Source organism: Brachycentrus maculatus, unplaced genomic scaffold, assembly GCF_059751285.1.
Source record: "Brachycentrus maculatus isolate JH-2025_06_01 unplaced genomic scaffold, ASM5975128v1 h1tg001102l, whole genome shotgun sequence".
NCBI lineage: Eukaryota > Metazoa > Arthropoda > Insecta > Trichoptera > Brachycentridae > Brachycentrus > Brachycentrus maculatus.
Window position 1 is genome coordinate 290,990 of NW_028281806.1, and position 27,475 is coordinate 318,464.

At 35.2% G+C, this 27,475-nt stretch overlaps 1 protein-coding gene and 2 long non-coding RNA genes across 3 annotated transcripts in view; 2 read left to right on the forward strand and 1 right to left on the reverse strand.

The window, feature by feature from the left end:
• Positions 1-27,475, forward strand: part of LOC148299536 (uncharacterized) — a 70,015-nt gene that overhangs the window by 32,271 nt on the left and 10,269 nt on the right. Inside the window, exons 7-13 of the mRNA XM_088275959.1 lie at positions 14,474-14,547; positions 16,932-17,070; positions 18,558-18,781; positions 20,471-20,645; positions 22,155-22,334; positions 22,850-23,145; positions 24,975-25,164. Of these exons, the coding sequence (XP_088132085.1) occupies positions 14,474-14,547; positions 16,932-17,070; positions 18,558-18,781; positions 20,471-20,645; positions 22,155-22,334; positions 22,850-23,145; positions 24,975-25,164 (1,278 nt within the window). The remainder of the gene's footprint in view (positions 1-14,473; positions 14,548-16,931; positions 17,071-18,557; positions 18,782-20,470; positions 20,646-22,154; positions 22,335-22,849; positions 23,146-24,974; positions 25,165-27,475) is intronic.
• On the forward strand, positions 202-14,450 carry LOC148299537 (uncharacterized). Its single transcript, XR_015839063.1, has 3 exons — positions 202-435; positions 2,644-2,782; positions 14,354-14,450. It is a non-coding gene; the product is annotated as an uncharacterized LOC148299537 (long non-coding RNA).
• On the reverse strand, positions 4,993-10,535 carry LOC148299538 (uncharacterized). Its single transcript, XR_015839064.1, has 3 exons — positions 10,371-10,535; positions 7,484-8,154; positions 4,993-5,267 (listed from the first exon to the last, which is right to left on the reverse strand). It is a non-coding gene; the product is annotated as an uncharacterized LOC148299538 (long non-coding RNA).

Sequence of the window (27,475 nt, forward strand, 5' to 3'; positions counted from 1 at the left end):
TATTCTTCTTCATCTTTGATGAGATGCCAAAAATAATATGAAAAATACTCTTATAATTGGAGATAATCCAGATTTGTGAACAAGTATTTGGACACACTCAAAATGTTGTAACTACATAATTGTCATTTTATTCAATATAACCTGTCTGTTGTAGGTATCCTTTAAGAGGAGTGAGTCACTACGATCACGATTTTGAAGATGACAGAAAGCACGGGCACGATTTCAATTACCAAGACCTCGGACACCATAAGTGGGAGGGTGGCAGCCGCCATGACAGCTATGGGGGTGGATTCGGATACGGAAGCGGTGGTTATGGGGTCGGGTCATGGCACAATCTGCATGGCCTCACGCCCAAAGAAGGGTACGGACCCAACCAGGATAGAAGGCCAGGGTACGAGGAAGAGGAATATTATGGTGGTCATCAGAAAAACATAGGTAAGGTTTTTAAGAGTTCTTTAGGCGTTCATCTTCGTCAGACTCTCCATCCACTTGACTGCTCTTGGCAGTCTAATCGATGTGTTTATATGAATGTGCCAATAAGTCACCCCACGCGTTATTTTTAACAATCTTAGCTTCTTCTACGTTCATATATCACTCACTCCTTTCAACAACGTCATATATTAAAAATCGTAAATTTTCAGTTGTGCTTGTTTTCGAAATGCCCTGAAAATGTACTATATCCCAGCAAAAGAGGCATACCTTTAACTTTAAATTTACCCGCTACAGGGCAGAAAGTGCTGTTTTTGCATTTTGAAACAAAGGTATTGTTTAATTATTTTTTTAAAATATATTATATTTTTCAAATGGAGAAAAAACTTGCAGGTTTTACCTAAAAAGATCTGTTGCACAGTTAAAAGTTCAGTAAGTGGCTTGATATTTATTTTTAATACATTGCATCATATTTTTAAACTTTAAAAACGTCCTCCTGAAAAATTAAGTTTTTTGAAGTATGACGTTGTTGGAAGGAGTGAGCGATATCTCCTCATATATATCTGTGGATTATTCGGACTCCTGACCCGATGGCTTTTAAATATTCATCATGCCAAGTTTCCTCGTTCTTCCTCTGCTCCTATTTCCAACTAAATTTGCTCATAAATTTGTTTTACTGGTCTTTCTTCACTCACTCGTTCCACATGTCCAAACCATCACAACACACCTTTTTTGCTTTGATGGATAATGCTTATCTCAGCCTTGCATTTATTCCTTATTTTACCATTGGAACATCTATTATATATTGTTATGACACACATTTGTTTGAGAGATCGCATTCCGACTGCGTTCAGTCTTCTTTCAACCTTATTTTGCAAACTCCATGCTTCACTTCTAAATAATAGGGTAGAAACTAAAACTCTATGTGTACTGCCAATTAAGCTTTGACAGGCTTTTATTTGCTATAACTGATACATCTTTACTACGCACATTCGTTTGAGAGATCGCATTTCGAGTGCATTAAGTGTATTTAATATTAATAACTCCTAAGTGGGGCTTTTCTAAAATTTATCTAAAATTTATAAACAAAGTTCTGGACTTCCAAATCCATGAATTTGAGGCAGAGTACTATTCAATCGACGAAGTGTATTTTGTATATTAAAAGCATTGTTTACTTTGTGGTAAAGTAATATAACACTCTCCTTGTCATTCATCCCAGTGTTGCCATATATACAGATTTATCTGTATTGATACAGATTTTATGTTGCCGTTACAGATGGCAGATTTTACTCTTAGGTAGTACTTTTAGTTTTATACACATTTTTGGAATTAGACATAGTATTTGATAAAACAGAAGAATGAAAATATGTATAGATTCGAGCATCATTAACATTTGATAATAAGTACTGAAACGTTGGAAGGATTATTACTATCAAAACGACTACAATGATCCATGCTACAAACTAAAAATAGAAAAGGATTTGATTTCTAAAATTAGTAAAAATGTGTATAAAAAAGATATTATATTTTGGGTTATTGATTCTATACAGATTTCTAGACTGTTTGATTCAGATTTTTTAGTTTGGCATATCGCTCACTCCTTTCAAGAATGCCCAGAAAATGTACTATATTCCAGCAAAAGCGACATATTTTTAACTCAATATTTACCCGCTACAGGGCAGAAAGTGTTATTTTTGCATTTTGAAGAAAAGGTATTGTTTAATTGTTTTTTAAATAAACTAAATACTTTTCAAATGGAGAAAAAACCTTTAGGTTTTACCTAAAAAGTTCTGTTGCACAGTAAAAAGTTCAGTAAGTGGCTTGATATTTATTTTTAATACATTGTATTATATTTTTTAACGTTCTCCTGAAAAATCAAGTATTTTGATTTATGACGTTCTTGAAAGGAGTGAGCTATATGGCAACACTGATTCATCCTTCACTTTGTGTAAAACCACTTTAATAAAGTTTCATCAAAGTTAAGTTTCGTTTAAGTAATTTTTGTATTAAAGAGGTATTACACAAAGTGAACCATGAATGATAAGGAGAGTGTTATATGACAAATCTCCTGGCTCCGGAATACACGAGATTGGGCGCTGTTTAGAGCTGCTAAAGAGAAGGACAATTCCTCCCAAGTGATAGTCGACTAGGGGGACCTGCATGACACGCACAGAAGAAGAAGATTACGTGGATTTTGTACGTTTCTTGTTCCAGAATGTTCCTCGAGATCTGGTTCTGGATTCCGCTTCAGCCATGGAGTGATAAGGAAAGCGCTCCAAGTTCGTGACGTCAACGAGTGTGAGAGAATCTGCTATACTGATCATCATATCGACTGCAAGTCTTACAGCTTTAGGTAAGTCCTGATCTTCCTTACATACTCTGATGTACTCGAAGGTCTCTGCATCTTGGTGAATGCTACAGTGCTCGATATGATGCTGATATAGGTTTGTTTTACTTCAAATTAGATGTTTCACTAACTAAATTACGCCATACAAATCAAATACCCGTTTGAAGAATCAAATTGGATATTATATAGAAATTAAAAATTTATATTCATATTCAAGTTCCAAAAGTAGAATCATTTTTAAGATACTAAAATGACTTTACAGTACCAAAATGCAATACCAAACAATTCCAACAAAACTTAAGTACAACATTTTGAGTGTGTCCAAATACTTGTTCACAAAATCTGGATTATCTCCAATTACAGGAGTTATTTTCATATTATTTTTTGACATCTCATCAAAGATGAAGAAGAATATGGAAGTCTGGGCATTTGCGGGGCTGACGACCGTCATAGGCTGGTTTAAGTGATCACTTTACACACGTGTAACATTCACCAATTGTACCCATTATTGACAACCACACTACTCAAATTCTTGGAAGTTCTATCTATATGAACCAATTTAGATACCTTGTTCTTGAATCACTAAAAAAATAATAATAATAAAAAGCTTCTTTACATCTCACCAATAGATGTCTCTAGTGAAGTTCTAGTGATTCAAGAACAAGGTATCTAAATTGGTTCATATATATAGAACTTCCAAGAATTTGAGTAGTGTGGTTGTCAATAATGGGTAGAATTGGTAAATGTTACACGTGTGTAAAGTGAACACTTAAACCAGCCTATGACGGTCGTCATCCCCGTAAATGCCCAGACTTCCATATTCTTCTTCATCTTTGATGAGATGTCAATAAATAATATGAAAACTTTAGTATTTAGAAACCAAATACTTCAATAACCTACCTACAGATATAAAAAAGACATTAAAAAATCAATAAAAAAATTAAATCACCCACAAACATAAACTTTAAATAAAAAGTGTAGGTCCCTCTCCAAGCACAAGAGCTTAGTCTCTCGGAGAGAACACCGTAATGAATTTTAAGATTGTAAAGTAGGAAAATTCTAGAAAATGATTTAAATTATAAAAAAAACTATTGTAACTGTAAAATAAATATAAAACAAAGCAAAAATAGCAATTCGTATGCTGCCAGTGTGAATACCTGCCTACATCTTTTATTCTTAAGTCTAGCGAGTGCGTAGTAGTCAAGTTGGCAATCCTACGCGGCGCGCTGTCACAGTCTGTGATAACCAATTGGTTTTATTTTTTTATTTCTTTAATTAACTAACTAACTAACTAACTAACTAACCATCACGCCGCTTCCCCGCAGGGGTAGGCAGAGAGAATAGAGCGCCACACCACTCTGTCCTTGCAAACATTCTTCGCCTCTTCCACGTTCATGCATCTCCTCATACATACCCGCCGATTGTTACGACTCCTAACCTGACCACTTTCAAGTATTTGGCATACCTGATCTTGCCATGTTTTTCTCGGTCTTCCTCTGCTTTTTTTTCCGCTAACATTCGCCTCATAAATTTGTTTTACCGTTCTTTCCTCACTCATTCGTTCTACATGTCCAAACCATCTCAACACACCTTTCTTAATTTTATCGATAATGCTTATCTCAGCTTTGCATTCCTTCCTTATTTCACTATTCGCACATCTATCATACATCGTTTTGTCACACATTCTTCTGAGAGATCGCATTTCGACTGCATTCAGTCTACTTTCATCCTTTCTTTAATTACGTAATACAAACTTTTATTTACACTCAATTTACGAAAATTAAAGAAAACACTTCGTTTTTTACCACTTGAGTTTTATTATAGACTACATGTTTCACAAGTTAAACTTCCATCATTCAGGTCTGTATAATAACAATTAATTATAATTATTATACAGACCTGAATGATGGAAGTTTAACTTCTGAAACATGTAGTCTATAATAAAACTCAAGTGGTAAAAAACGAAGTGTTTTCTTTAATCATTGTAACATGTCTTACCACAAAGTTAATGCCGAAACAATAAATAAAATTTACAAAACATTTATTTTAAAATTCTTTCAGACTCTTTTCATTCTACATACATTCAGGCATCTCATCATACTTAATTTATTATTAGATTAAAACCAATATTTTTAGCTTTTCCACTTTTTTATTTGACCAGCGACCGGGTTTCGTCGTTACCGACATCATCAGACTGGTGAGAGGCTTTACAAATTTGTATGTTATATATAAAAGAAGGCAGGAGTTGATAACCATGATTTGATATAATTTTATGAGAAATTAATTTAATTTTAGTGAATTTAAGTATTGTATGATATTTTAAATATTTTTTTATAAAGGTTTTTTGTATTGAAAGCACGATTTTATATAAAGTTAAAATAGATTTGTATTTTTTGTAAATGAATTTAAATTATGTAACGAGGTATCAGGAAATGCTGGTTGACGGCTCCTTCCACTAAGCTGTGGTTGTCCGGGGGGAGTCCGAAGTTCTCTGAAATGTAAATTTCCCGGCAGTCATTTCTTATCGACAAGACATTAAGGCATCTATTGTTTCTTTTCTAATGGGTAAAGTAAGGGAGAATGAATGTGTGTTACTTGATCATTTAATATGTCTTTATTATGACAATTTTTTAATCTATTTATTTCCAAAATTTCGAGCCTATCTAATTTTTTACCTTTACTACATTTGTGTAAGATTTTTACATTAAAATTTTTATCGAAATCATGATTTGACTCTATCAAGTGGTTTGCAAAAGTGGAGTTTTCTTTTTTATTTCTCCAACTTTGGACATGTTCGTTTATTCTTATTTTAAACGATCGTCCTGTTTGCCCCACGTATTCAGCACTGCATGATCCACAACTTAATAAATATGAGCCTGAATTTGTTTCTTTTTCCCTTTTATCTTTATTATTAATTAGTATCTTCCCCAGATTTGAATTATTATAAAAGGCTATGGAACATTCATCTTTGTTCGCTAGTTTTCCGATTCTGTTGCTACTATCCCCTATAAAAGATAATTTAGCCCATTTTTTAACTACTTTTGAAGTCTCTGTAATGAGAGCTTTATTTAATTGAGATGTTGCAAGTCTCTTTTGTTTTTTTCTAATTAATTGATCAATTAAACCACATTCATAACCGTTATTGGAGGCTATCGTCTTTATGATATTAAGTTCAGAGTTGTAATTATCATTATTTAATGGGACATACAACAGCCTATGAATTAAACTATGAAATACAGCGAGTTTATGGGAAATATGATGCTTAGATTTGTTATGAATGATGTTATCGCTGTATGTGGGTTTTCTGTAAATCGCAAATTCTAATTTATTGTTTTCGATGCTAATTTTTAAATCAAGGAAATTTATTACTTTACCGCCCAGTTCCATAGTGAATTGAATTGATTTATTAATTTTATTTATTTCTGTTAGGAAAATGTCTAATTGTCTTTGGCTTCCTGACCATACAATTAGTATATCATCGACGTAGCGGCGATAAAATTTAACGTTTTTGAAAGATTTTAATTTTGTAATGGATTTTTCCATATGATCCATGAATATTTCAGCAAGGATCGGTGAAATGGGGCTTCCCATAGCTAAACCTGATTTTTGTACATAATATTTATTATCGAATTGAAAGTAGTTTTGATCTATACAGGTTTTAATTAAGTTACTAATATCTTTTTTCATTATTGGATTTGTTCCTTTTACATCCATAATATCATTAATTACTACTTTAAGTTCATCTGTTGGAACATTAGTGAATAAACTAACAACATCAAAAGACACGAGGGTAAGATTTTCTGAAATTGCTACGTTTTTAAGGTTATCTATTAATTCTAATGAATTTTGGATTCCATAACTAGGTTTAAATTTCAAAATATTTTTGATGACGTGGTTTCCAAATTTGGCTAATTTATAAGCAGGTGCTGAAGTATATGACACTACAGGTCTTACCGGCATATCTTTTTTGTGAACTTTCGGTTGTCCATAAAGGCGTGGACATTGAGGGTTCATGGCCGTGAGTCTACGGGCATGAAAATCGTCTTTTATGAGCGTTATACAAGTTTTTAAGATAAATTTAACATCAGAGTTAAATTTTGGGGTTGGATCTTTACTACAAGGTATAGAATTGCTGGAATTTATAATTAATTGTACTTTTTGTAAGTAATCTTGTTTATTTAAGATTACTGTTGAATTGCCTTTATCAGCTTTGGAAATAATAAGGTTATGTTCAGAAATTTTGGATTTTAACGACTTTATTGTATAAGAATCTAACGTATTAAAATTAGTTTTTTCTTTTTCGTGGTATTTTTTAATAATTTTTGAACATTCATATTTTACCGCCATGTTTTTCGATATTGCTATGTCCGCATCAATAGCTAAGTTTTCAAAGTCTTTTGTTTTTAAAGGTACATTTGGACAGTATTTTAACCCCTTTTCTAAGAGTTCAATCTCTTGATTGTTAAATTTCACTTTAGTCGTATTAATAACTTTATCATAAAAAGTTTTTTGCGGTATTGGGCATGAGTTTAATGTTTTTGTTTTTTGTTGTTGGGACCAAATTAAAAGTTTTTTACTCTGTTTTTTGTACGTTGCGTGGATTTTATTTTTAACTATATCCTGTGTATCTCGATGTAAAATATCAAATTCGATTTTATGTAACTGGTTGGTAAGTAACGTGTGAATGTGAAATAAGTATGTACTCACGTTATCTCGTATCGCGTACCATTTCTTCATTTCCATAGTGACCCACGTTTTGCAGGCCACTATGATGGCTCTCCTCGCTGCTGCAGAGTCCGCCTTTGTCCGGATGCTGACGTATCTCGGCACCAGGTTCCTCTTCTTACACTCCTTGTTGAACCACAAATGTTGGGTTGCCATTTGCCGTTTACAACATAACTTTATGTAAAGCTTTGTCAGTTGCACTACGCTAGCACTTTTTAATAGATTTATATTATCCACTGACACTTCGTGATGGAATTGCATTTTTAATTTATTATTAGATTAAAACCAATATTTTTAGCTTTTCCACTTTTTTATTTGACCAGCGACCGGGTTTCGTCGTTACCGACATCATCAGACTGGTGAGAGGCTTTACAAATTTGTATGTTATATATAAAAGAAGGCAGGAGTTGATAACCATGATTTGATATAATTTTATGAGAAATTAATTTAATTTTAGTGAATTTAAGTATTGTATGATATTTTAAATATTTTTTTATAAAGGTTTTTTGTATTGAAAGCACGATTTTATATAAAGTTAAAATAGATTTGTATTTTTTGTAAATGAATTTAAATTATGTAACGAGGTATCAGGAAATGCTGGTTGACGGCTCCTTCCACTAAGCTGTGGTTGTCCGGGGGGAGTCCGAAGTTCTCTGAAATGTAAATTTCCCGGCAGTCATTTCTTATCGACAAGACATTAAGGCATCTATTGTTTCTTTTCTAATGGGTAAAGTAAGGGAGAATGAATGTGTGTTACTTGATCATTTAATATGTCTTTATTATGACAATTTTTTAATCTATTTATTTCCAAAATTTCGAGCCTATCTAATTTTTTACCTTTACTACATTTGTGTAAGATTTTTACATTAAAATTTTTATCGAAATCATGATTTGACTCTATCAAGTGGTTTGCAAAAGTGGAGTTTTCTTTTTTATTTCTCCAACTTTGGACATGTTCGTTTATTCTTATTTTAAACGATCGTCCTGTTTGCCCCACGTATTCAGCACTGCATGATCCACAACTTAATAAATATGAGCCTGAATTTGTTTCTTTTTCCCTTTTATCTTTATTATTAATTAGTATCTTCCCCAGATTTGAATTATTATAAAAGGCTATGGAACATTCATCTTTGTTCGCTAGTTTTCCGATTCTGTTGCTACTATCCCCTATAAAAGATAATTTAGCCCATTTTTTAACTACTTTTGAAGTCTCTGTAATGAGAGCTTTATTTAATTGAGATGTTGCAAGTCTCTTTTGTTTTTTTCTAATTAATTGATCAATTAAACCACATTCATAACCGTTATTGGAGGCTATCGTCTTTATGATATTAAGTTCAGAGTTGTAATTATCATTATTTAATGGGACATACAACAGCCTATGAATTAAACTATGAAATACAGCGAGTTTATGGGAAATATGATGCTTAGATTTGTTATGAATGATGTTATCGCTGTATGTGGGTTTTCTGTAAATCGCAAATTCTAATTTATTGTTTTCGATGCTAATTTTTAAATCAAGGAAATTTATTACTTTACCGCCCAGTTCCATAGTGAATTGAATTGATTTATTAATTTTATTTATTTCTGTTAGGAAAATGTCTAATTGTCTTTGGCTTCCTGACCATACAATTAGTATATCATCGACGTAGCGGCGATAAAATTTAACGTTTTTGAAAGATTTTAATTTTGTAATGGATTTTTCCATATGATCCATGAATATTTCAGCAAGGATCGGTGAAATGGGGCTTCCCATAGCTAAACCTGATTTTTGTACATAATATTTATTATCGAATTGAAAGTAGTTTTGATCTATACAGGTTTTAATTAAGTTACTAATATCTTTTTTCATTATTGGATTTGTTCCTTTTACATCCATAATATCATTAATTACTACTTTAAGTTCATCTGTTGGAACATTAGTGAATAAACTAACAACATCAAAAGACACGAGGGTAAGATTTTCTGAAATTGCTACGTTTTTAAGGTTATCTATTAATTCTAATGAATTTTGGATTCCATAACTAGGTTTAAATTTCAAAATATTTTTGATGACGTGGTTTCCAAATTTGGCTAATTTATAAGCAGGTGCTGAAGTATATGACACTACAGGTCTTACCGGCATATCTTTTTTGTGAACTTTCGGTTGTCCATAAAGGCGTGGACATTGAGGGTTCATGGCCGTGAGTCTACGGGCATGAAAATCGTCTTTTATGAGCGTTATACAAGTTTTTAAGATAAATTTAACATCAGAGTTAAATTTTGGGGTTGGATCTTTACTACAAGGTATAGAATTGCTGGAATTTATAATTAATTGTACTTTTTGTAAGTAATCTTGTTTATTTAAGATTACTGTTGAATTGCCTTTATCAGCTTTGGAAATAATAAGGTTATGTTCAGAAATTTTGGATTTTAACGACTTTATTGTATAAGAATCTAACGTATTAAAATTAGTTTTTTCTTTTTCGTGGTATTTTTTAATAATTTTTGAACATTCATATTTTACCGCCATGTTTTTCGATATTGCTATGTCCGCATCAATAGCTAAGTTTTCAAAGTCTTTTGTTTTTAAAGGTACATTTGGACAGTATTTTAACCCCTTTTCTAAGAGTTCAATCTCTTGATTGTTAAATTTCACTTTAGTCGTATTAATAACTTTATCATAAAAAGTTTTTTGCGGTATTGGGCATGAGTTTAATGTTTTTGTTTTTTGTTGTTGGGACCAAATTAAAAGTTTTTTACTCTGTTTTTTGTACGTTGCGTGGATTTTATTTTTAACTATATCCTGTGTATCTCGATGTAAAATATCAAATTCGATTTTATGTAACTGGTTGGTAAGTAACGTGTGAATGTGAAATAAGTATGTACTCACGTTATCTCGTATCGCGTACCATTTCTTCATTTCCATAGTGACCCACGTTTTGCAGGCCACTATGATGGCTCTCCTCGCTGCTGCAGAGTCCGCCTTTGTCCGGATGCTGACGTATCTCGGCACCAGGTTCCTCTTCTTACACTCCTTGTTGAACCACAAATGTTGGGTTGCCATTTGCCGTTTACAACATAACTTTATAAATCTATTAAAAAGTGCTAGCGTAGTGCAACTGACAAAGCTTTACATAAAGTTATGTTGTAAACGGCAAATGGCAACCCAACATTTGTGGTTCAACAAGGAGTGTAAGAAGAGGAACCTGGTGCCGAGATACGTCAGCATCCGGACAAAGGCGGACTCTGCAGCAGCGAGGAGAGCCATCATAGTGGCCTGCAAAACGTGGGTCACTATGGAAATGAAGAAATGGTACGCGATACGAGATAACGTGAGTACATACTTATTTCACATTCACACGTTACTTACCAACCAGTTACATAAAATCGAATTTGATATTTTACATCGAGATACACAGGATATAGTTAAAAATAAAATCCACGCAACGTACAAAAAACAGAGTAAAAAACTTTTAATTTGGTCCCAACAACAAAAAACAAAAACATTAAACTCATGCCCAATACCGCAAAAAACTTTTTATGATAAAGTTATTAATACGACTAAAGTGAAATTTAACAATCAAGAGATTGAACTCTTAGAAAAGGGGTTAAAATACTGTCCAAATGTACCTTTAAAAACAAAAGACTTTGAAAACTTAGCTATTGATGCGGACATAGCAATATCGAAAAACATGGCGGTAAAATATGAATGTTCAAAAATTATTAAAAAATACCACGAAAAAGAAAAAACTAATTTTAATACGTTAGATTCTTATACAATAAAGTCGTTAAAATCCAAAATTTCTGAACATAACCTTATTATTTCCAAAGCTGATAAAGGCAATTCAACAGTAATCTTAAATAAACAAGATTACTTACAAAAAGTACAATTAATTATAAATTCCAGCAATTCTATACCTTGTAGTAAAGATCCAACCCCAAAATTTAACTCTGATGTTAAATTTATCTTAAAAACTTGTATAACGCTCATAAAAGACGATTTTCATGCCCGTAGACTCACGGCCATGAACCCTCAATGTCCACGCCTTTATGGACAACCGAAAGTTCACAAAAAAGATATGCCGGTAAGACCTGTAGTGTCATATACTTCAGCACCTGCTTATAAATTAGCCAAATTTGGAAACCACGTCATCAAAAATATTTTGAAATTTAAACCTAGTTATGGAATCCAAAATTCATTAGAATTAATAGATAACCTTAAAAACGTAGCAATTTCAGAAAATCTTACCCTCGTGTCTTTTGATGTTGTTAGTTTATTCACTAATGTTCCAACAGATGAACTTAAAGTAGTAATTAATGATATTATGGATGTAAAAGGAACAAATCCAATAATGAAAAAAGATATTAGTAACTTAATTAAAACCTGTATAGATCAAAACTACTTTCAATTCGATAATAAATATTATGTACAAAAATCAGGTTTAGCTATGGGAAGCCCCATTTCACCGATCCTTGCTGAAATATTCATGGATCATATGGAAAAATCCATTACAAAATTAAAATCTTTCAAAAACGTTAAATTTTATCGCCGCTACGTCGATGATATACTAATTGTATGGTCAGGAAGCCAAAGACAATTAGACATTTTCCTAACAGAAATAAATAAAATTAATAAATCAATTCAATTCACTATGGAACTGGGCGGTAAAGTAATAAATTTCCTTGATTTAAAAATTAGCATCGAAAACAATAAATTAGAATTTGCGATTTACAGAAAACCCACATACAGCGATAACATCATTCATAACAAATCTAAGCATCATATTTCCCATAAACTCGCTGTATTTCATAGTTTAATTCATAGGCTGTTGTATGTCCCATTAAATAATGATAATTACAACTCTGAACTTAATATCATAAAGACGATAGCCTCCAATAACGGTTATGAATGTGGTTTAATTGATCAATTAATTAGAAAAAAACAAAAGAGACTTGCAACATCTCAATTAAATAAAGCTCTCATTACAGAGACTTCAAAAGTAGTTAAAAAATGGGCTAAATTATCTTTTATAGGGGATAGTAGCAACAGAATCGGAAAACTAGCGAACAAAGATGAATGTTCCATAGCCTTTTATAATAATTCAAATCTGGGGAAGATACTAATTAATAATAAAGATAAAAGGGAAAAAGAAACAAATTCAGGCTCATATTTATTAAGTTGTGGATCATGCAGTGCTGAATACGTGGGGCAAACAGGACGATCGTTTAAAATAAGAATAAACGAACATGTCCAAAGTTGGAGAAATAAAAAAGAAAACTCCACTTTTGCAAACCACTTGATAGAGTCAAATCATGATTTCGATAAAAATTTTAATGTAAAAATCTTACACAAATGTAGTAAAGGTAAAAAATTAGATAGGCTCGAAATTTTGGAAATAAATAGATTAAAAAATTGTCATAATAAAGACATATTAAATGATCAAGTAACACACATTCATTCTCCCTTACTTTACCCATTAGAAAAGAAACAATAGATGCCTTAATGTCTTGTCGATAAGAAATGACTGCCGGGAAATTTACATTTCAGAGAACTTCGGACTCCCCCCGGACAACCACAGCTTAGTGGAAGGAGCCGTCAACCAGCATTTCCTGATACCTCGTTACATAATTTAAATTCATTTACAAAAAATACAAATCTATTTTAACTTTATATAAAATCGTGCTTTCAATACAAAAAACCTTTATAAAAAAATATTTAAAATATCATACAATACTTAAATTCACTAAAATTAAATTAATTTCTCATAAAATTATATCAAATCATGGTTATCAACTCCTGCCTTCTTTTATATATAACATACAAATTTGTAAAGCCTCTCACCAGTCTGATGATGTCGGTAACGACGAAACCCGGTCGCTGGTCAAATAAAAAAGTGGAAAAGCTAAAAATATTGGTTTTAATCTAATAATAAATTAAAAATGCAATTCCATCACGAAGTGTCAGTGGATAATATAAATCTATCTCATCATACATTTTCAAACCCTTATACATGGAACAATTTAGTGACTCGGTTTTTGTCAACAATGACAGTCTTATTCTATCCTTATTTCTAGTGATACGTTCATGAATATTTCTGTTTAACACTATTTTATCCTTAAAATATTTTTGTGGTTTATTGTTTAAAAAAATTAAATATAAAGATCAGCGTATTTAATTTTGGTCCCTTTTTTATACATAACCAGTTTAGTTCTCTTAATTTTTCTATATTATTTTCTATTTTTCTTAAGCACCATTCTCATCGCTTTATTTTGTATAATTTCCAATACAGTGTTGTGCTTTATTCATTAAATTCTTTATTGTATAACCTCTAAGCTGCTCGATTTCGAGTGTCAAACTTTCCGTCCCGTGCTGGATTATTTTACATTACAATATTTTTGACAAAAAAAGCATATTTTTGCCTATTTTTTGTAGTGAAACTTTCGGATATCCATCATAGATGTTCACAGTACACAATGCACTTTACTCATTATGGTTTTATGGTGTATTTACACAAAAATATTAACATTTACGGACTCGCGGCCTAAAGTATGGCGGCTGTATAGAAGACGCGGCTGTCGTATCTGCGGAGCACGAGCCGACCGGAAGTATTAACGATAAAGTTGACACTAAATTAAAATAATTTTGATATTTTATGACACTAAATCAAAGAGAACTAATTCATCCATGCCTCGAACCAAAAAAGTGCAAAAAAATTATCCATAGGTGTTGATATAAGTACGTAAAGTTGAAAAACGACTATGCATGTGATCCGCAGTCAACGGTACTTCTATAAAAAAACGACAATAGATGCGATCCGCAGCTTACGGGATAATAATAAAAAAATAAAACAGGGTTTAATTGTGTTCCCTTAGGTACACCCGAGGTCCTTCGGACAATTGTTTCCTGAGCGATCGCCAGTACCGTTCCTTGGATCTCTATAACGACGTAGAACCAGATAGAGATTCTGATGTATACGCCATGAATCCTGACAGAAGGTTCTGCAAAGGATTGGCAGGACCACAAGGCCCCGGAGGAAAACCTGGATATGATGACGGCTTGGAAAGTGGTAAGGCAAATATGACTTAAATTACATTATTTTTTTATATTTTTGCTTTTAATTCTGTAATTGTACGATTTTCCACACATACATCATTTCATTAAAAGTTTTTTTGAGTGTGTCCAAATACTTGTTCACAAAATCTGGATTATCCCCAATTACAGGAGTTATTTTCATATTATTTTTTTGACATCTCATCAAAGATGAAGAAGAATATGGAACACCCAAATTCTTGGAAGTTCTATATACATGTATGAACCAATTTTTGAACATTATTCTTGAATCACTACAACTTCACTAGAGACATCTGTTAGTGAGATGAAAAGAAGCCTTTTTCTGGCGTTTCTCACGTGTGTGATTATAATCCAGGAATCGGACCTCACATAATAATAAAAGAGTTTCTGCTCAATAAAAAGCTTCTTTTCATCTCACCAATAGATGGTGGACCATAGTCATCTACAAATAGAGCCGGCAGTAATTTATCCATGTTACCAATATTAAAATAACTCAATCGTTTTTGTGACGTCATTCATTGCCAACTTACGAAATTAACGTTTTTTCGAGGCGAATTTTCAAAAAGAAAATTATTAATGAAAATATTAATTATATCGGCTGTTATAAACACTTCACGAGTCTAATACAATCCTTTATAGGTTGAGTATGTTAAATTAGATATTCCTCCCGTCTGACAGAGATCCATTTAAGAGAACACGCCCAGAAATATGACAGCTGTTGAAGTGATAGGGATACAGTTTGATATAAAATGCAACAGAGGTCGCGAGTGACTTGAAAACTAGAAACATTTAAACAATTACAGTCTTTATTTCAAATGTTACCCATCTTTTCGATTGCAAAATCCCATTGTCTCTTCTGATTGTCCAATCACTCCACGTGACAGCCCGACTTCTCGCCGGCGAATGACAATACGACATGAATGTTGGTATTGCCACATTAGCGACTTGACGTTTCGACTTTAGCAAATTCAACGGTCCACTGGTTCAGATAAGTGAAGATTACAGAATCTACAGCATTCTGAGTGTGTCCAAATACTTGTTCACAAATCTGGATTATTTCCAATTATATGAGTTATTTTTCTAATTATTTTTGACATCTCATCAAAGATGAAGACAAACATGTAAGTCTGGGCATTTACGAGGCTGACGACCGTCATAGGGTGGTTTAAGTGATTACTTTACACACGTGTAACATTCACCAATTCTACCCATTATTGTCGTAGGTTCGTATAAAAAGGATGAAAGTACAACATTTTGAGTGTGTCGAAATACTCAGGTACCTGTAATTGGAGATAATCCAGATTTGTGAACAAGTATTTGGACACACTCAAAATGTTGTAAAAAAATCAACTGGTCAAATTATTAGCTAAAATAATAAAAAATGAAAATTATATTTTCTGGCGTTTCTCATGTGAGTGATTGTAATCCAGGATTCGGACCTTACAAACTAATATAAGAGTATTATTTTTTGACATCTCATCAAAGATGAAGAAGAATATGGAAGTCTGGGCATTTACGGGGCTTACGACCGTCATAGGCTGGTTTAAGTGATCACTTTACACACGTGTAACATTCACCAATTCTACCCATTACTGACAACCACACTACTCATATTATCCATATTCACTATCCATATTCTTCTTCATCTTTGATGAGATGTCAAAAAATAATATGAAAATAACTCCTGTAATTGGAGATAATCCAGATTTTGTGAACAAGTATTTGGACACACTCAAAATGTTGTAATATAAGAGTTTTTGTTCAGTAAAAATATGCTTTTCGTCTCACCAATAGAAGTTCTAGTGATTCAAGAACTATGTTTTTAAATTGGTTCATATATATATATATATTTAGAACTTTCATGAATTTGAGTGGTGTGGTTGTCAATAATGGGTAGAATTTGGTGAATGTTGCACGTGTGTAAACTGATCACTTTACCAGCCTTAGACAGCTCATAAGTCCTGTAAAAATCTTTGTCGAAATGTCAAAATGTAAAATGTACTCGTTACTGGAGAAAATCCAGATTTGTGAACGTATCTGGACACACTCAAAATGTTGTAAAATAAGTTATGCAGTTTGACATCAAAGAAGCAGAGGTAGACCGAGAAAAACATGAAAGTGGTCAGGTATGTGTGAGGAGATGCATGAACGTGGAAGAGGCGAAGAATGTTTGCAAGGATAGAGTGGTTTGGCGCTCTATTCTCTCTGCCTACCCCTGCAGGGAAGCGGCGTGATGGTTAGTTTTTTTAGATCAAGCTTGTCTGAGAGTCGACAGCCTCTCACGGGCAGAGATCTGTTGAAATTATTGGACTGAAAATATCCCAGGTCATAGATGTACTGTGACAATGTTAGATATTACTTTAATCGTGTCTGTTACAGATTGCTTCTGGAGAGTTCGCTCGGGGAGGAGGCTGACTCCTGAGGTGACCAAAGCTGCTCTGGAAGTCCGAAGTTTGGCAGAGTGCGAGGAAGAGTGTCTTCAGCTGACGACATTCACTTGCAGGGCCTTCAGTTACAGGTGACATTCATGTTTATTCTATGTCCTTTTTATGTTGTTGAATCTAAACTCAGCTGTATTTTGCAGCTCGGTTTGATATAAAAACATAAACTATTACTGGCATGGTTTACTGGAGGGGTAGAGCGCTTGTGTTAACTAACTAACCATCACGCCGCTTCTCTGCAGGGGTAGGCAGAGAGAATAGAGCGCCACACCACTCTGTCCTTGCAAAAATTCTTCGCCTCTTCCACGTTCATGCATCTCCTCATACATACCCGCCGATTGTTACGACTACTAACCTGACCACTTTCAAGTATTTGGCATACCTGATCGGGCCATGTTTTTCTCGGTCTTCCTCTGCTTTTTTTCCCACTAACATTCGCCTCATAAATTTGTTTTACCGTTCTTTCCTCACTCATTCGTTCTACATTCCCATACCATCTCAACACACCTTTCTTTTGTAAATGGAATGTTATAAATACCTATTATTTAACAACATTTTTAGCATGTCCTAATACTTGTTCACAAAATCTGGATTATCTCCAATTACAGGAGTTATTTTCATATTATTTTATGACATCTCATCAAAGATGAAGAAAAATATGGAAGTCTGGGTATTTATTTGCTCCGTAAATGCCCAGACTTCCATATTCTTCTTCATCTTTGATGAGATGTCATAAAATAATATGAAAATGACTCCTGTAATTGGAGATAATCCAGATTTTGTATTAGGACACACTCAAAATGTTGTAAATAAATTGTTTAATCAAATTATAACCTTAAATAATTAAAATGAAAATGATATTTTCTGGCGTTTCTCATGTGTGTGATTATAATCCCGGATTCGGACCTCATATACTAATAAAAGAGTTTCTGCTTGGTAAAAAAGCTTCTTTTCATCTCACCAATAGATGTCTCTAGTGATTCAAGAATAATGTTTCAGAATTGGTTCATATATATAGAACTTCCAAGAATTTGAGTGGTGTGGTTGTCAATAATAAGTAGAATTGGTGAATTTTACACGTGTGTAAAGTGATCACTTAAACCAGCCTATGACGGTCGTCAGCCCCGTTAATGCCCAGACTTCCATATTCTTCTTCATCTTTGATTAGATGGTCAAAAACAATTTGAAACATAACTCCTATAATTGGTGATAATCCAGATTTGTGAACAAGTATTTGGACACACTCAAAATGTTTTAAATAATTTCACATTAATATTATGAATACTCTTGATCGTTAACAGATAAAAAGATATTTAATCTAAAAAAGTATACTTAAATAAACTAACTAACTAACCATCACGGCATTCACCTGCAGGGATAGGCAGAGGGAATAGAACGCCAGACCAATCTGTCTTTGCAAACAATCTTCGCCTCTCTCACATTCATGCATCTCCTCAAATACATACCCGCCGAAAAAACCTATTCTTTTGTTACTCATTATTTTAAATGTATTGATGTAACTGTTCTGTAAAATTCGCAGATAAAATAAATTTCTCTCTTGCAGGCACGGTTCGCCCGTGATAGGTGCCCCCGCGGAGAACTGCCTGCTGGCGGACTCGCCCGCCTCGGCGCTGTCGGGCTCCGCCCTGGCGCCGGCGCCCCCCTGCGCGCTGTACGAGCGCGGCAGCTACGGGCGCGGCTGCGAGGGGGACCCTTTCCGGCTGGACACGCCGCAGCACCGCCCTTCCAGGCCGCACGGGGGCGACAGGGGCAGGAAACCTGATGAGAGTAAGAGACTGCGTTCTGTACCGGGGATGGATGATCTGAGGATAGGAGACTATATTCTGTATTAGTGATAGAAAACTTAGAAAAGGAATGTGAGAGTCTGTATTATATAGTCTTAGAAAACCTGGTGATAGTAAGAGTCTGTGTTCTATACTTGTGTGATAGTGAGAATCTGTGATAGCGTTAGAAAACCTGATGATAGTAAGAGACTGTATTCTGTACCAGGGATGGATAATCTGAGGATAGGAGACTGTATTCTGTATTAGTGATAGAAAACTTGAGGAAAGTAAGAGTCTGTATTATATAGTATTAGAAAACCTGGTGATAGTAAGAGTCTGTGTTCTATACTTGTGTGATAGTGAGAATCTGTGATAGCGTTAGAAACCTGATGATAGTAAAAGACTGTATTCTGTACCAGGGATGGATAATCTGAGGATAGGAGACTGTATTTTGTATTAGTGATAGAAAACTTGAGGAACGTGAGAGTCTGTATTATATAGTATTAGAAAACCTGATGATAGTAAGAGTCTGTGTTCTATACCAGTGATAGAAAGCCTGACGATAGTGAGAATCTGTCATAGCTTTAGAAAACCTGATGATAGTAAGAGACTGTATTCTGTGCCAGGGATAGGAAACCCAATGATAGTAAGAGTTTGTATCCTGTATTAGGGATAGAAAAGCTGAGGACAGTAAGAATTTGTATTATATACCAGTATTAGAAAACCCAATGAGAGTAAGAGACTGTTTTTTGTACCAGTGATGGAAAACCTGATGATAGTAAGAGGCTGTTTTCTGTACGAGGGATAGAAAAGCTGAGGATAGTAGGAGACTGTATTCTATACCAGTAATTGAGAGTCTCCCTGCTCTTGCTCTTTGGAGGACATTCACATTGCTGACTATATCGATCCATGGAGTGCGTAGCATTCTACGACGTAGCCACATTTCGACCGACCAAAAGCGTTACAGTAGGACACCCCATTGAAAGCTGTCCCACCGTATGCCCTGATCTGATACAGAAGCATCTAGGCTTCCTGACAGATCTGCTCTTGCTAAGCAAATTTTTTTTTGAACTAACTTGCGAAATTTATTTATAATGTGAAACAATATAAAATTGTATCCCGAGTTTACTGTGAATTTACATTTAAAAGCTTTCAATTTACCTGTCACTGCCAATCTAAATAAATACAAGACTGTAAGTCCATCACCGAATTTTCTCGAAGTACCCCGGTGTAGGCAGTGAAAGGGATTAGCGTTTAGTTCAATTAGTCAGCTAGATCCGATTCCGACTCGACGTTGGCCTGTACACAGACGCCCACAACCCCGACCAGCACAGCAGACAGATACGGAACAGTGCAAAGACATTAACAGAGGTCAATCATCGCATTACCACTCAACCATTATCGACACTCTATTTCGGATTCCTTTCACAAGTTAATAATAAAACCCTTATCCGCACCCCAATGGTGCATAGGGCACTGCTTCATGTAAACTTTCACAAGTTACAACACATATATATACATACGTATATACACATATATTTTTCTTGATTCACGGCTATCATAATCTTGACGAACGATGGACATAAAAAATAAAGAACAACCCTATCTCACAACCTGGCACAAAGTCTCAACAATAACACAGAAGGACACCACAATACAGCACGCTACATCCGTGATTCTTGCTTGTCCGCAGTGTGCTACCTGCAGTACGACACGTCTGCCAAGCTGCTGCCGTCCGCCGTGCGCGACGGCGCGCGCCTGGGCACAGAGCACGCGTGCAAGCTGCTGTGCGCGGACCGGCTGCGCGCGGGCCGCACGGGCAGCGGCCAACCGACACCCCACTTCAAGTGCATGAGCTTCAGTTACACGTGAGTGATCTGGCTTACTTTCTACTTACTTCAACCTTCTCCTTACGTCCCGTATTGAACAAAACGCCCCCTCTTAGACTGCCACAGTTCTCTGTTGGACGAGACTCTCTTCCAGTGCATGTTTAAATATAATTGATTTAATCGTGTTTTCTTCTTCTTTTTCTCCTTCCTAGGCCTTGCCTTGAGTCTTGAGCCTTGTAGTCTGTTTTTAAGAGGGACTATCCTCCTGCGATGTAGATTCCCAGCTGTCAATCCATCTCTGCCTTGGGTTTGGCCGTGCAGTGCGATGTGGAAGAGTCTGGATGGTTCCATTCACCTCACATGCGTCTACCATTGTCTTCTCCAATACCTTCCCCACCTAACAATATCTTCCATCTCGCATATTTCTCTTATCCTGTTCCTTATTCTATCTCGTAGACTCTTGCCAGATATGCTGCTCAGAGTCTTCATTTATATAAATGTGTGAGATTTAATTTTTTCTTTTTTTTTAATATAATTTTTTACAATAATTAAAGAAAACACTTTGTTTTTTACCACTTGAGTTTAATTAAAGACTACATGTTTCAGAAGTTAAACTTCCATCATTCAGGTCTGTATAATAACTAAAATATAAAATATAAAATTTTTCTATAAATAAGGAGAGGGGAAAGTAAGGGGAAGGGGTTAGTCAAGGAACGGAGTTTGAAAACAAAGGAAAAATTGAAAGCAATGGCGAAGAATTTTGAAACAATATATTATTTAATAAATTATTATTAGAATTCAGGTTTTTTTGTATTTCTAAATTTTCAAGATAATTCATAATTTGGCCTTTATATGGAACAAGGTGTAATAATTTTAATTTATGAGAGTGAATTGAGTGATTAGTATCTATTATATGATTTGCAAATTCCGAAAAATAATTACAAAAATAAAACAAAGTGTTTTCTTTAATTATTGTAACATGTCTTACCACAAAGTTAATGCCGAAACAATAAATAAAATATATTTTTTTTACATTAACTATACCATATACAAACAATTATTATAAAAAAAACACATTTAAAATATTTTTTTGCAGAGACCCACCAAGCCACCTTGTGTGTCTTGTAGGTGTTAATTCTTGGGACTATCAAACCTTCGTTGTGTGTAAATCGTGTATCATGGTTGGGTACTAAAACATTTTTATATTTTTTCTAGTTTTTTGTTCAACGATGATACTCATCCACAATATTTCACATACCGAAAGTAACTTTATATGTTTTAATATCAAAATTGGATTATCTCAATAAGACTTAATTGGCAGTGCCATCTGTTAAACGCATAGCAACACACGCAGTAATAAAACATTGCTCATATATACAATTGTTTTCTTCCTTGCCTCTCGAGGTGATTTTTCACAAAAACGGTCCTTTAAGAATTACACATCATCATTATGTATTTTATCCTGTATTTGGAGACAATCCAGATTTTGTGAACAAGTATTTGGACACACTCAACATGTTGTAAATCATTATGTATCTTGGTTTTCAGGTCAGACCCGGATTTACCTCCCAATAAGGACAACTGCCTCTTGTCCGATATCCAGCTGAGGGACCTCCAGCCAGATATTGACTACACTCCTGCCAAAACCCACTGGCTCTTCGCCTACGATACGTTTGACCCAGAATGTGAACCTGTAGGACCGCCAGGATTTGGTCTGATACCATCAGGGTATGTGATATTTAAACAAATACTAGTATATATTTTGAAATTCTAGGTATGTGTACTCAATGAGTTCATGAGTTGACCAAAACGCCCTAAAAATAGAATTAGTCGATCGTAATAGAATGTCCGCCTCCGTAGTGTAATGGTCAGCACGCTCGGCTACCGTACTGAAGGTCCCAGGTTCGATTCCCAGGGGCGGCCAAATAAATATAAGCGATTTTTTCACTCATATATTTATTCAATATTACCTTGGACTGGTACCGGAAGCGGAGGGCTGATCACCTTTCCTTCATGTGTTAACGATCAAGATAACACTGCTTTTATATGATGCAGTGCTCTATGCACCATTGGGGTGCGGATAAGGGTTTGAATGAATGAATGAATTGTAATGTATTGTGAAATGGAAAAGAATTTAAAATAAAGTTAAAAAAAACACCACACAGGTTTTGACCTACGAAGAAGGAGACTTGTATATTGTTTAAAAAATGTTGATACGACCATAATAATGATTTCTTTTTCAGGGGTGATCATCATTCTTCTTATCCCAGTGAACGTCCTGACCATGGCCCACCAGGTCACTATGGGCCAAGTGGTCCTCCAGTCCGACCTCCTTACGGTCACCATGACCACCCTTCTCTGGACCATAGACCAGGGCATCTAGGACCAGCGGAGCCAGACCACCATAGGCCTGGTCCGTCTGGACCTGTCGGACTTCCTGGATACCCGGGACCCTCTGGGCCTAGCGGGCCTAGCGGGCCTCCAAGACCACTGGATCATGATCATGGATACGACGGGGATAGAAGGCAGGAGTCAGGAGGTGAGGAGGACATCTAACCAGTATTATTTTAACTCTTACCAATCTGTAGGCCAGACATTCTGGCCCGTATGATTCTAGTAGGCAGCTCCGTGGGCCACAATGTCTGGCCCGGCGCAGGTATAACTTTAACCGCTGATTTTTCTATCACCCGAGTATATTCTACCAACAAATATTTCAGATAAATACAGTTAACTAACTAACTAACTAACCATCACGCCGCTTCCCCGAAGGGGTAGGCAGAGAGAATAGAGCGCCACACCACTCTGTCCTTGCAAACATTCTTCGGCTCTTCCACGTTCATGCATCTCCTCATACATACCCGCCGATTGTTACGACTCCTAACCTGACCAATTTCAAGTATTTGGCATACCTGATCGTGCCATGTTTTTCTCGGTCTTCCTCTGCTTCTTTTCCCGCTAACATTCGCCTCATAAATTTGTTTTACCGTTCTTTCCTCACTCATTCGTTCTACATGTCCAAACCATCTCAACACACCTTTCTTAATTTTATCGATAATGCTTATCTCAGCTTTGCATTCCTTCCTTATTTCACTATTCGTACATCTATCATACATCGTTTTGTTACACATTCTTCTGAGAGATCGCATTTCGACTGCATTCAGTCTACTTTCATCCTTCTTTTGCCAACTCCATGTTTCACTTCCATACATTAGAGTTGGAACCAGAACTCCGTTGTGCACTGCCAGTTTAGCTTCCGCTGATAGGTTTTTATTTGCTATAACTGATTTCAGTGCACCATTCACTTTGTTCCCAGCATTCACTCTTCTTTCTATGTCTTTATCAATCTTTCCATCCCTAGAAAACATACTACCCAAATACACGAAATCATCTACCTGTTCCAAAATCTCTCCGTTTACCAATATTTCACATTCAGATAATATTTCACATTTAAATACAGTTCATCTTAATTAGCATGGTCATACGAATTGCCAGACAGAGTGCACCAAAATTAGGGAATCGAAATATTTATATAATAAAAATAATACGAAAATTGTGTGCCCGTATGTATTATATTTTATATTGATATTCTTATTTGTAAATACATATCACGGGAGAGGAAGATTAATGCCAATCAATCAATAATACATATATAGCTCACTCCTTTCAAGAACGTCATAAATCAAAAAACTAGATTTTTGTGGAGGACGTTTTTAAAGTTTAAAAATATTATACAATGTATTAAAAATAAATATCAAGCCACTTATTGAACAATTTACTGCGCACCAGATCTTTTAAGGTAAAACCTAAAGAACATTTTGAGTGTGTCCAAATACTTGTTCACAAAATCTGGATTATCTTCAATTACAGGAGTTATTTTCATATTATTTTTTGACATCTCACCAAAGATGAAGAAGAATATGGAAGTCTGGGCATTTACGGGGCTTACGACCGTCATAGGCTGGTTTAAGTGATCACTTTACACACGTGTAACATTCACCAATTCTACGCATTATTGACAACCACACTACTCAAATTCTTGGAAGTTCTATATATATATGAACCAATTTAGAAACCTTGTTCATGAATCACTAGAACTTCAATAGAAAACCTAAAGGTTTTTTTTTCATTTGAAAAATATTAAGTATATTAAAAAAAAAAATTAAACAATACCTTTTCTTCGAAATACAAAAACAACACTTTCTGTCCTGTAGCGGGTAAACATTGAGTTAAAAATATGCCTTTTTTGCTGGGATATAGTACATTTTCTAAGCATTCCGAAAACATGCACAGCTGAAAATGGACGATTTTTGATTTATGACATTCTTGAAAGGAGTGAGCGATATGTATTTTATTTCGTATTTTTTATAGACCTCGGGCAGGATACGTGGGCCTATTTCACGGTGTCGGGTTGGCCATGCCGCAAGGGGTCTCGCTGTGCGCCCAACAAGCTGGCGGGCTACTGGAGCTGTGAGCTGGAAGGAGGAGAAGTCGGCTCGTGGGACTATTGTTGTCACCCCAAGCACCGCTGTGGACACTCCAGAGGCCTGGAGTATCCTTGGTGAGTGGATATCTCTCTTTATAAAATAAAATAAAATTTTCTCCGCCTCCGTAGTGTTATGGTCAGCACGCTCGGCTACTGTTCTGGAGGTCCCGGGCTCGATTCCCAGGGGGAGTCCAATAAATATAAGTGAACTTTTCGCTGTAATATTTATTCAATACTACCCTGGACTTTCGCTGTAATATTTATTCAATACTACCCTGAAGCGGAGGGCTGATCACCTTTCCTCATGTGTTTACGATCACTGCGTTTATATAATGCAGTGCCCTATGCACCATTGGGGTGCGGGTAAGGGTTTGAATGAATAAAATTAAGTTAGGTACTTAATAACTAGTTCTACTACTACCATCACGCCGTAGGCAGAGAGGATGGAACGCCGCACTCTTCTGTCCTCGCCTCCTTCACATCCATACATCTAGTCATACATCCCCTTCGATTACGCAGACTTTTGACACCGCCAGATTTTAGGTTCTGATTGATCTGATCGTGCCAAGTCTTTTTCGGTCGTCTTTGTTCTGTTTTCCCTCTCACATTTGCCACATATATTTTCTTAGTCATTCTCTCGCTATCCATTCGCTCCACATGTCCATACCACCGCAAAGAGCTCTTCCTAATCTTTTCAATTATTCCTCGTTCAGCCTTACATTCCTTTCTTATATTGGTGAGATGTAAAGAAGCTTTTTATTAAGCAGAAACTCTTATATTAGTATGTGAGGTTTGAATCCTGGATTATAATCACACACATGAGAAACGCCAGAAAATACCATTTTCATTTATATTATCTAGCTTATAATTTGACCAGATAATTTAAATACAACATTTTGAGTGTGTTCAAATACTTGTTCACAAAATCTGGATTATCTCCAATTACAGGAGTTATTTTCATATTATTTTTTAACATCTCATCAAAGATGAAGAAGAATATGGAAGTCTGGGCATTTACGGGGCTAACGACCGTCATAGGCTGGTTTAAGTGATCACTTTACACACGTGTAACATTCACCAATTCTACCCATTATTGACAACCACACTACTCAAATTCTTGGAAGTTCTATTTAAAAATAAGAATAATAAAACCCTTATCCGCACCCCAATGGTGCATAGGGCACTGTGTCATATAAACGCGGTGTTATCTTGATCGTTTACACATGAAGGAAAGGCGATCAGCCCTCCGCTTCAGGTACCAGTCCATGGTAATATTGAATAAATATTACAGTGAAAAAATCACTTATATTTATATGAACCAATTTTGAAACATTGTTCTTGAATCACTGGAACTTCACTAGAAACATCATAAAGATTATAATCCAGGATTCGGACCTCACATACTAATTAACAGTTTCTGCTTAGTAAAAAGCTTTTTTACATCTCACCAATAGATGTCTCTAGTGAAGTTCTAGCAATTCAAGAATAAGGTTTCTAAATTGTATCCTTTCTTATTCTGTCCGCCTCCGTAGTGTAATGGTCAGCACGCTCGGCTACCGTTCTGGAGGTCCCGGGTTCGATTCCCAAGGGGGGTAAAATAAATAAAAGTGATTTTTTCACTGTCATATTTATTCAATATTACCCTGGACTGGTGGTACCTGAAGCGGAGGGCTGATCACCTTTCCTTCATGTGTTAAACGATCAAGATAACACTGCGTTTATATGACGCAGTGCCCTATGCACCATTGGGGTGCGGATAAGGGTTTATATATCTTAAATGTTACTTAATACATAAAAGGTAAGTAAAAAGGTAAGTTACTAAATAATAGTAATCATTTCTTGGAAAACTTGTATTTTAGTAATGGCTTAGGACACCATGATACAAGATATGCCATCTGTAGATTATTTATTTTGTATGTAGAAAAAGAGATCTTTTCTTGAATGTTTTTCGCAGGTACTTTGTGGCACATTTTATAAGCTTTATAAAATAAAACAACTTTGTTTTAAACACTTTATTATTATAAATACACTTTAACCAACCGGTTTCGACAAGATCCTTGTCATCATCAGGGTTTATTATCTAGAGGAGGAAGATCCATGGCGATTGCCTGGTTCATAATATGATCAGGTTCTCTGCGTCCTATGTGCCCATACCACCTCCAATTGCCTTTCCTCTACCTTACTCTTGATGCCTGTTACAGCCAGGCTGCCACGAATGCGTGAACTCTTTATTTCATCTCTAAGGGACACTCCAGCTGACCATCTGAGCATTCCAGCAGCTTCTAGTTGCCTAGAGTAGATGTTATATTTCATCCAGCATTCAGAGTCATAACGGAGTACAGGTCTGACAATTGTTTGGTAGGCTTTTACCGTGGCTGCCATTTTT